The sequence below is a fragment of the Asterias rubens genome, chromosome 15 (assembly GCF_902459465.1).
Source record: "Asterias rubens chromosome 15, eAstRub1.3, whole genome shotgun sequence".
Lineage (NCBI taxonomy): Eukaryota > Metazoa > Echinodermata > Asteroidea > Forcipulatida > Asteriidae > Asterias > Asterias rubens.
Genome location: NC_047076.1, coordinates 8,646,511 through 8,656,883, shown reverse-complemented (window position 1 = coordinate 8,656,883; position 10,373 = coordinate 8,646,511). Strand labels below are relative to the sequence as shown.

Below are 10,373 nucleotides of genomic sequence, written 5' to 3'. Positions count from 1 at the left end.
TTATTTATGCAAGTGATTTGAATGAAGTCAAAGCTTAAAATTTAAAGGAACACGTTGCCTTGGATCGGACGAGTTGGTCTATAAAAGCGTTTGTAACCGTTTTTTATAAAAGTTATATGCATAGACAGATCTTTTAAAAGTAGAATATCCATTTAGCCGCTGTACCGCCCAGCCGCCTATAGCGATATACTGTATGCGGTACGAGGAAACCTCGCTAGCTTGTGTTTGTAGAAAAAAAGGAACATCAAAAGCAAACTCGATAGTCATTAGTAGGTCTACGCATTTGTTAATATATCTAGTTGTTATAGATCGTTATTAATTTTCCCTTCACAGTTGACTTGTCGAAGCTAATGATGATGAAATAATTTAGCTCTTACGAAAAATAAAACGCTCAGTAGTAAACAGGAAACTGTTCATCATTTATGATGATATTGTCGAAAATTAACGCCTTCGCATTTAATCAGTATGAGCATTGAGCCAGACAAAAGCCTTGAAAAGGCATTGTGTCCATTTTATCCGTGCACAAAAATATTCACCATAAAAATTACCGTAGCCGTTTAACGAGAGGCATTTATTGTTCCCATGAGAACTTGTACTTTTATACAAATATTACCGAAAGGGTAAACAATTGTGCATACACATTAAGCCATGGCTATCTTTTAAAATTTGAACTACGATTCCAGTAATTTACTGCAAGAATCTTGAGAAATTGGATTTCAGCAAGCTCGGGCGGTGCAGGGACTAAAGGGATATAATGATCCACACAAATTTGCCTCAAAATTGCGTGGTTTTCCTTTTACTGTGCGAACTAACATGGTCGACCATATGGCCGACCGTGTTAGTCGACGAGGTAATAGGAAAACCGTGCAATTTAGAGGCATGTTACAACATCTTTCTACTTTTACAACATCTTTCTACCCATATGCATTTTATAACAAACGGTTACAAAGGCCTTTCAAAGACCAACTCGTCCGATCAAAGGCAACGTGTTCCTTTAAAAGCATAATTTGTTTCTGTGAAAGTTTGATGTAGCAGCCCTTTAAAGGGTCTATGTAACTTTTTACTTTTACACCAAACTTACAGTTTGAAGATAATGATAGTAGAAAGCTTCCCTTAAAATATTACGTGCTCAGAGGTGCTGTAGTTTTTGGGAAATGAGTAAAACAATGTCATGAAAATAGTTTTCGTCTCATGAGACTAAAATTATTTTAATCATTTACAAACGTATTTTTATGACATTGTTTTACTCATTTCTCAAAAACTACAGCACCTCAGTAAGTAAAATTTGAAGGGAAGCTTTCCACTCCCAGGTTAAAATTCCAGTTGAACCTAGTTAACTGGGGTCAACTGGTTCAACTGGAAAGTGACCAAACTCGTCCATTTTCCATATTAACCAACTGGTTTGGACTAGGTTTAACTGTGTTCAACGAGGTTGAAATTATAAACCAGTTGGTTTCTGTCCATTTTCCATATTAAACCAACTGGTTTTAACTGTGTTTAACTAGTTTATCAACTGGTTTCAACTAGTTCCAGTTAAACCCAGTTTAACTAGGTTCAACTGGAATTTCGACCTGGGCTATCATTATCTTCAAACTGTGTAAGTTTAATGTAAATCTATGGACATTTTGAAAAGGTACCCAAATCCTTTAAAGCATTAGTCTAGGTTCCAAGACCATTGGTGTTGCGTGGTCGGTTCACACACAACCAAGTACACGCTTGTAATGAACGAACGCTAGCGGGCGCTCTGTTTCTCTGAGATCTAAATAGACCTTATCGCAAATACCAATGCGCAAGCGCAGACTGTTGAATGAGGTGCATTGTGGGATAGATATGGATGAAATTTTGATACCAGCAAGACCACAATGCACCTAATTCCAAGCTTTACGCGCGCGCCCCGGTATCTGCGATAAGGTCTATAGACCTTTTCGCAAATACCGGGGCGCGCGCGTAAAGCTTGGAATTAGGTGCATTGTGGTCTAGCTGGTATCCAAATTTGATCCATATCTTTCCCACAATGCACCTCATTCAACAGTCTGCGCTTGCGCATTGGTATTTGCGATAAGGTCTATCAGAGAAACAGAGCGCCCGCTAGCGTTCGTTCATTACAAGCGTGTATAGTTATTGCCGTGCATAATCGGAACGTTGGTTGTGTGTGACCGCGCAACACCAATGGTCTTGGAACCAAGACTATTAAAGCATCTGTGAATGGTTCATTGGTGGATCTAAAAAAAAAAAAAAAAGAGGGGGGGGGGGAGAGGGGGTATTCATCCTCTCTTAGCAAAATTATTCCAATGCCTAGTTTAATTTTTCCAGTCAACACGAACACCCCTTCCATCACATAAATCACTGGAGCTCCCCCACCCCGCCACTTCTGTTGTGTTTAAGGAGAAAGATTAGGGATAACAATAATTTAAAACTTATACAATTATCTAATTCAGACTTCAAAAATTCTTCATTTATACTAATAATCATTCTGAATTTAATTGAATCGTTGTTTTTTGTGTGTGTATTTTTATAAACATGTATGTTTTTTGTTGGAGGGGTCGGGGCGGAGGGCACGTTGCTTTTGCCTTACCTTTTGCCTTACCCTGGACGGCCCCCTGCCAACAAAGAATAATTATGTCCAAAGATTTAAAATTAAACATTAAATTAATATAACTTAACAAGTCCAATAGTGCGCTCCCGCTAGAGAATACGAGCATACATATTGATTTGAGGCATTGCATGGTGATGTATCATGCAATATATTTGGTTTGCGGTATAACGCCATCATAAGATAGTAGTAGTCCTAGCCAATAGGAGACTTTCCAACGCTAGGTGGCAGCAGACATACCGGGTAAATTTCCATTGTTTACGTAGTTCTGAACATGCGCATAACTCTGAGAACAATGGATTTACCCGGTAAGTCTGCTGCCCTCTATCGTCCCAGAAAGTCTCCCATTATCTATACCTTCCGCCTAGGTGGTGGTTAAAAAGCAGGACAGTTCTTTTCAGAACTGAGAAGTCTCCCGAACAATCAGATAAAACTACTCCGCGGTAGTAAGTACGGAGAATATAGAAAGACAGTTCTTTAAAGAACAAACTCAACCTGGCAAGTAGATACACACATGGTGTTAGCACAAACCAAATACATATTGATACCTCACCTCAAATCATAATGTACTAAAAATAGAAAATGCCTTCAAGATTCTGAGATTAAAGTTCACAGTCAAGCGCTCAATTCATCAAATATCATTCATTCTCACCGCTTCTGAGAACTGGAGACATTCGGTAATTGTCAAAGACCAGTCTTCTCACAGACTTTGTGTATCCCATAAATGCATAAAATAACAACCCTGTGAAAATTTGAACTGAATTGGTCATCGAAGTTGCAAGAGAATAATGAAAGAAAAAACAGCGTTGTTACATAAATTTGTATGCTTTCAGATGACCAAAAAATGCTTGAAGTCTCCGAAATTACATCTTGTTTTACACCAATAAGTTTTTGTGCTAACAATTAGTAACTACCAATAGTGTCCAGTTCCTTTAAGTAGCACATCTGAATGGGATTGATAATGGGAGTGGAAAGCCCAAACATCGTGCTCTACTCTGCCAGACAAAAAAACAACAACAATACAGCTAAACGATGAATATAAAATGGATTGATTTTTGTACCCGCTCCACCAAGGCCGACCGATCCAGCTAACAGATGGGGCGCCGGGCTTGATTTCGAAACTATTATAACGGCGGTTTTCATTATCACACCCTTTTCACACCCTTACTACCTTCCATGACCACCACTGCAATGCATAATAGGCTTGCTGCAAAAAATTCCCCACGTGTAGTGATTCAAATGGCGCATATGCTTATAAAAAGACATTAATGATCGATCATCAACACAATATTATTCAGAAAATCTAGCTCTTTTTTTGTCAACATCAATGAGTCGTGGTCGTGGGTTCGAATCCCACCCGAGTAACATGCCTGTGATATTTTTTCACAGGTCTCGGGAAAGTACTGAGTATACAGTGCTAACACACATCGGTGTATTGGTAAAAACCAAAATTAATATTCTTTGTCCCCGATGCAAATTTAACATCTATTATATCGTTGCGGTACCCGCTGCCAAAACATAGGATTCGAACTGCCTCTAGCTGCCGGGCAACCTCGGTAGTCTAGTTGGTAAGACACTGCTCTAGGATTGCAAGGGTCGTGGGTTCGAATCCCACCCGAGTAACATGCCTGTGATATTTTTTCACAGGACTCGGGAAAGTACTGAGTATACAGTGCTAACACACATCGGTGTATGGGTAAAAACCAAAATTAATATTCTTTATCCCCGATGCAAATTTAACATCAATGAGGGTCAAACTTTCGATCCCAAAACAGTTTTGAGAACAGACTCACTGACGGCATGGTACCATTACATGTGTACACCTATTAAAAAAAGGCTGTTGCTCAAACATCGAACTATTCAGTTCAATGATGATCACCAGTGCGTGCAGTTTCCCATTGTTAACCAGAATTGCCACTGGCAGAACGCGATATTGTGTTAATAGGAAAACGTTCATGACGTGCCAATAATATGCAGGGGGATGGAAAATAAACAAGCTGTGCGGTAGTGAATTGCACTATATCGTCACACACAACATTGAATGATTGAAAGTCGAATTGTATTTTCTTCCTCAATGGTCGAAGTAATGGAAAATGGACGGCCCTTACCCATCGCAGCCGCAGTTAACACAGGTAAATACATGGGTATATCTGTAACCAGACATATATAGATCAAGGGCAGTGAGGAAAGATTGAGACGGTAGAAGTTTCCTCCACGGTTGATCATGGAGGTAAGTTGTTTGTATATCATTCCTTCCTCAATTGCTTTTACTCTGTGCTTTTGTAGCCATGCCGGTAGGGCCTACTACCAGGCATAGGCCTAGCCTATCCAATCATGGAGGAAAAACCAATGAACAAGTTGTACAAGTTTACATGACGGGCGGCACATACTAGACTGGACAACAAGACATGAGTTTAATGTAATTATAATGATATTTTGGTTGATGTTTCTACCTCCATGATGTATTGTTTACATATCTTTGTTACAATAATGTCTTAGTTGTCCGAGTGCACAGAGTCCGTCTGCGCAGTGTCAACCCACGGTGTCCTTCGGTCTGTCTGTCTGCCTGTCTATCTGCCTGTCTGTCTGTCTGTCTGTCTGTCTGTCTGTCTGTCTGTCTGTCTGTCTGTCTGTCTGTCTGTCTGTCTGTCTGTCTGTCTGTCTGTCTGTCTGTCTGTCTATCGGACGGAACGGTCTGACGGACTCATATTAATGTAGACTCGGTACATGTGTATATCGTCCCTTATATAACACCCAAGCAGATCCTTGCCATTTGATTGGAGGATTGTCCGTCACGTGATAGCAAATAAAAGTACCATTGCACGCTGAGTCACTCACCGTGCTTTTTCGTTCCATCCGAAAAGTACCATTGCACGCTGCCAGCGTGCAATGGTACTTTTCGGATGGAACGAAAAAGCTGAGTAAAAACATCACTGCGTGCGCGTTGTCTTCGGTAACGCAGCAAGGCATATTAGTAAAATTACTAGCATTCGTCTTCTACAATTAAAAATTGGAGGCCTACGCTTTGTTTGTTTAGAAAGTTGTATCTTTCAATCAAAATGACAAAGATCTACTTGGATGTTATATAAAACAAATAATGAATGTTTTTCATTCGTGCAATGGTGCGAATGTTCATTCGTTGAATAGAACATTCCATCTTTCAACTCATGAACATATTTGCACCATTGCACTCATAAACATTCATTATGTGTATAATATGGACTCCTTGTACGGACAGTTGGGGAAAGAGTTTGGTGCAAGCCAGTGGGCGTCAAATGTATTCTTGAAGGATGGGGGGCATCGTTAGTCATAACATTTACGGCGTGGGGTCCGGGGCCCGCTTTAGGGCCCGGGAAAAGTTTAGGCCGTATATGCTCTCTTGTACAATCTAGGGAGTCTGAGGGCTGAAGTGCCCCCTCTCAGATGTTGGAATTTAATGCCTATTTTAAGCTAGATGCACCTGTTTTTGCTAACACTTTTTTTGTACCGTAAAAAATAATATAGCTTCGTATCCATATTATTTCTGAATATAATGCTCAGACGGCATTTCTTCCCAATCATCACCAGCATCGTCAAGGGTGGATCAAGACAAGAAATTTTAGGGGAGGGGGGTTGTTGGTTGGGGCAAATTTATTAAAGATGGAGCATGCTATAAAGCGGAACGCGACGCTTTTTACGGTCATGTGTCCGGGGAAAAATTGCATTTTAGATGCTCTGTGGTGCAATCTTAGGCCAATAAGAGGCAAAACAAATGGAACAGAACATAAGCCTTTAAAATGTTGAAGCAGTAGAACCTTTTGAGTTAACAGGATCTTCAGGTACGAATCTATGATCCAAGTTTTAGGGGGCAAATCTGTCAAAGAGTGAGCATGCGAGTGTGAAACCTTTACGGCATATCTGTGGTGCAATCTTGGGCCAATTCTGAGGGGGGACATTGATGTATATAGTGACCCCCATCCTTTAAAAAGTTGTGTCATCCTTTGCCCCTAGGATTAATGCCCATGGCGGGACACAGGGTTGGGTCATACACAGTGCAAAACTTGGGCTTCGTGATAAAGGTGGTCGAAAAGATGGGAACATTTGATACTGTGTCCCCCACCCTCCAAAAGATGGGGGACATGTCCCCCAGTCGTCGTCCCCCTGATTGACGCCCATGTTTGCAACCAAGACTCTTGCCAGTAATGGTGCGTTCGTTTAGCTTCCCTGGGTCGACCCCGGTCTGCCACATTCGGCCATCTTTGTTTCCATAGCTCAACCATGGCTCAACCCACTGATCTCTAAGGTACTGTCAGTGGAACCATGGTGGAACCCACTAGGGAGGCTTTGGGGAGTTGTATAAGTCTGGTTCCACAATGTTATAAGAAAAATGGAGACAGGAAACCACGAGAAAGTCTGCCATACCGATAAAGGCAAATTGGTGTTTAGGGTACACGTTTTTATTTACCAACTTTTTGAAGCCCAATAACAAAGGGTGTGGCAAAAACTTCTCATGGAACACCTGCACAATTAAATCTTACATAATCTAATAACTTGTTGTTTACTGTTTATCTGCAGAACACGTCAGTAGAACTAGATACAGTGGAGTATATAATAGTCGTCACGCACAGAAAACTGCAGAACTTCCTGTCCGATCTTTGCCACAATGTCGCCGCTCTGACGTCATTTCTCCATTCTCTGACCAAAGACCACTCGCGCAGAGGGATCTTCCAATTTCGGCCGCGTCTGAAGCTGTTAATGTCTCTTCTCATACTAGAGACGCTGATATTTTTACTCTATGTGATATTAACTGGCGAGGTCAGTGGTATATTAGCCCGAGAGCAGTTCCCTGTTACAGTTCGTGATATGACGAAACTGAGTAAGGCAGAGCAACGCCATCGCTATGTTGAACACCTTCTAAGATATGGTAAACCCCAGGTTATTAAAAAAGCAGAACTTGTAACAAAACATATTGTATATGAACCACCACGAACTGAACCACTTATTATTGGAGAAGGTGAGCATGTTCATCCTCATGATTTCAACCTCGTACTGGACGAGCCATCGATTTGTTATGACGATATGGGCTCCCCATTGGATGTTTTCTTGGTCGTTCTCGTAACCACAACGCACGAGAACGCGGCCAAGAGGCAAGCGATTCGGGAGACCTGGGGAAGTCCGAAAGAGGTCCTTGGGAAAAACATCATCACGCTGTTCTTGCTTGCGTCGACAAGAGCAAACTACTTACAAGCAAGAGTGGAGGAGGAAAGCAAAACCTATCACGATATCATCCAGGAAGATTTTAAAGATAGCTACAAAAACTTGACTCTGAAGACAGTCATGGCGTTGAAGTGGACAACCACGCACTGCTCTCACGCGTCATACGTCATGAAAACGGACGATGACATGTACGTGGTGTACCACAACCTAGTCAAGTACCTTGCCCTCGATACCACACGAACTTCGCGGCTTGCGTTTGGGTTCGTTATAAACGGGAGTCCAATAAGGGACCCAGGTAGTAAATGGTACATGCCGAGAAGTGTGTACAGTGCGAACAGTTACCCGCCATTTATGTCTGGAACGGGGTACGTTTTATCACGAGATGTTGCGCTATCAGTGTACAAACAATCACTGGACACCAAGTTTTTGTACCTCGAAGACGTCTTTGTCGCAATATGTCTTTCAAAATTGCATATACGTCCTATTCACAACTCGAATTTTAATAATTGGCGAACGGATTTTTATACTTCGTCTTGCCGGTTTCACAATTTGGTGACAACCCATATGGTTCTACCAGCGGAAATGTACTCACTGTGGAATACTCACCAACGATTACGTCGGTCTGGTGAGAGGTGCCAATGGTAAACAAGTTTTATTGTATGACCATTTTGATATCAACCATTGTGCCTTTTGAATGATGCCAGCCAGCAATAATAAGCTATTACTGTAGGTCTACACATGCAGTAGGCCTACGACAACAATGATGTACATTTCCTGGTAGTTATGTTTGTGCACCATACCATACACAATACAAGTTGGATGCCCAACAAGTTTCAATGTATGTCTGATGAGCTGTGTATTGAGATTGAGAGAGTTCATGAGTTGAGTAGCTTCCCCCTTCTGCATGCAGTGCACATAGGGTGCCAGACTAGTCTGCACACTGAGTTGTGCTACATTTGGACCAAAAAATTGCGTCCCAGCATTAATATGACCAAAGAAAAATGGTCTCACAACTCTCCCAATACACAGCTCTGGAAAAGGTCACCCGCAGAGCGAGTTGAGTTTTAATAGCAGTAATTCATGGATACATGTATAGTTACCTGCCATTTTGAAGGTTAACCCTTTCCATATTCATAACCCATGTGACCTGACGTCATCAATGATACTCAGTTATTGGGTGCGTTCGTTTAGCTTCCCTGGGTCATCCCCGGTGTGTGGCGGTTTTTTTTTCCAGGACGAACGTGTGCAGGTAATTACCCACGTTCGTCCTGGAAAAAAAACCGCCACACACCGGGGTCGACCCAGGGAAGCTAAACGAACGCACCCACTGTAAGTCTCCCCATAGGGCCTGCAGTAATTAATTTCGCGCGTGACGGTGCTGCAGGGACTTAAGGCACTGGGCACTATTGGTAATTTCTCAAAATAATTGTTAACATAAGATATTACTTGGTAAATTGTAACGAGCAATGGGGAGAGCTGTTAATATTATAAAACATTGTGAGAAACGGCTCCCTCTAAAGTAGTAAACATAGTTTTTGAGCAAGAAATAATTTCTCACTAAAATATTTGAATTGGATCGAGACCTCAGCTGTGGTTTCGAGTTCTGAACATCTGAAAGCACACAACTTGTGCGAAAAGGGTGTTTTTTCCTCCATTGTTCTCTCGCAACTTCGACGACCAATTGAGTCAAAATTTTCACAGGTTTATTATTTTATGCATATTATGTTGAGATACACCAAGTCACGGGAAGACTGGTCTTTGACAATTAGGCGGTGTACAGTGCCTTTATATAACAAAAGCGGCAAGCTACAATTATTTTGCGCATGCAATTTGTACCCGAGTCCTCAATTGCTGGATTTTGTTTACCTTAAGTTGTTTTATTGTATTTATGTAATTAGTTTTAAAATGTATATTATACAGTATTGAGTTGTGAGCTGACAAAATAGTCGCAGACAGTAATAATGTTTTGTGTTAACAAGCATCTTTAAATAACAACCCTGTACAAGTTTGTGATTATATTAAGGAAATCGAGGAAAACCACCCAAAAGTTTCAGCATCAACACATCTTTAAATTTGTGTTGTAACCAGCGGTTGCATTTTGTAGGTTTTCAGCTTCTTCGAACATCATCTAAAGGCGCTGGACACTATTGGTAATTACTCAAAATAATTATTAGCACAACACCTTACTTGGTGACGAGTAATGTGGAGAGGTTGAGTATAAAACATTGTGAGAAACGGCTCTCTCTGAAGTGACGTAGTTTTTGAGAAACCAGTAGTTTTCCACGAATTTGATTTCGAGACCTTAGTGTGATAAGGGTGTTTTTTCCTTCATTATTATCTCGCAACTTCGACGACCAATTGAGCTCAAATTTTCACAGGTTTGTTGTGCATATAGAGATACCAAGTGAGACTGGGCTTTGACAATTACCATTAGTGTCCATTGTCTTTAAGAGCGGACATTTTCTTCAATATACTTGAAAACACTGCAGTATATGAGCTATGACAATGTTATAATGTTAAATTTGGTTATGAAAAAGATATCATTTTTTTTCTCAAAATTTGAATCTGAGAAGCGTTTGTGCGT

General features: G+C 41.0%; 1 protein-coding gene and 1 non-coding gene across 2 annotated transcripts; both read left to right on the top strand.

The window, feature by feature from the left end:
• Positions 1 to 4,143: 4,143 nt before the first annotated feature.
• Positions 4,144 to 4,216, top strand: Trnap-agg. The gene has a single exon. It is a non-coding gene; the product is annotated as a tRNA-Pro (tRNA).
• Positions 4,217 to 4,584: 368 nt separating this feature from the next.
• Positions 4,585 to 9,003, top strand: LOC117299783 (beta-1,3-galactosyltransferase 1-like). The gene is made up of 2 exons (XM_033783298.1): positions 4,585 to 4,823; positions 7,148 to 9,003. Exons 1-2 carry the CDS (start codon positions 4,818 to 4,820, stop codon positions 8,432 to 8,434), a joined length of 1,293 nt encoding a protein of 430 aa, XP_033639189.1. The 5' UTR covers positions 4,585 to 4,817; the 3' UTR covers positions 8,435 to 9,003.
• The last annotated feature ends 1,370 nt before the right edge of the window (positions 9,004 to 10,373 follow it).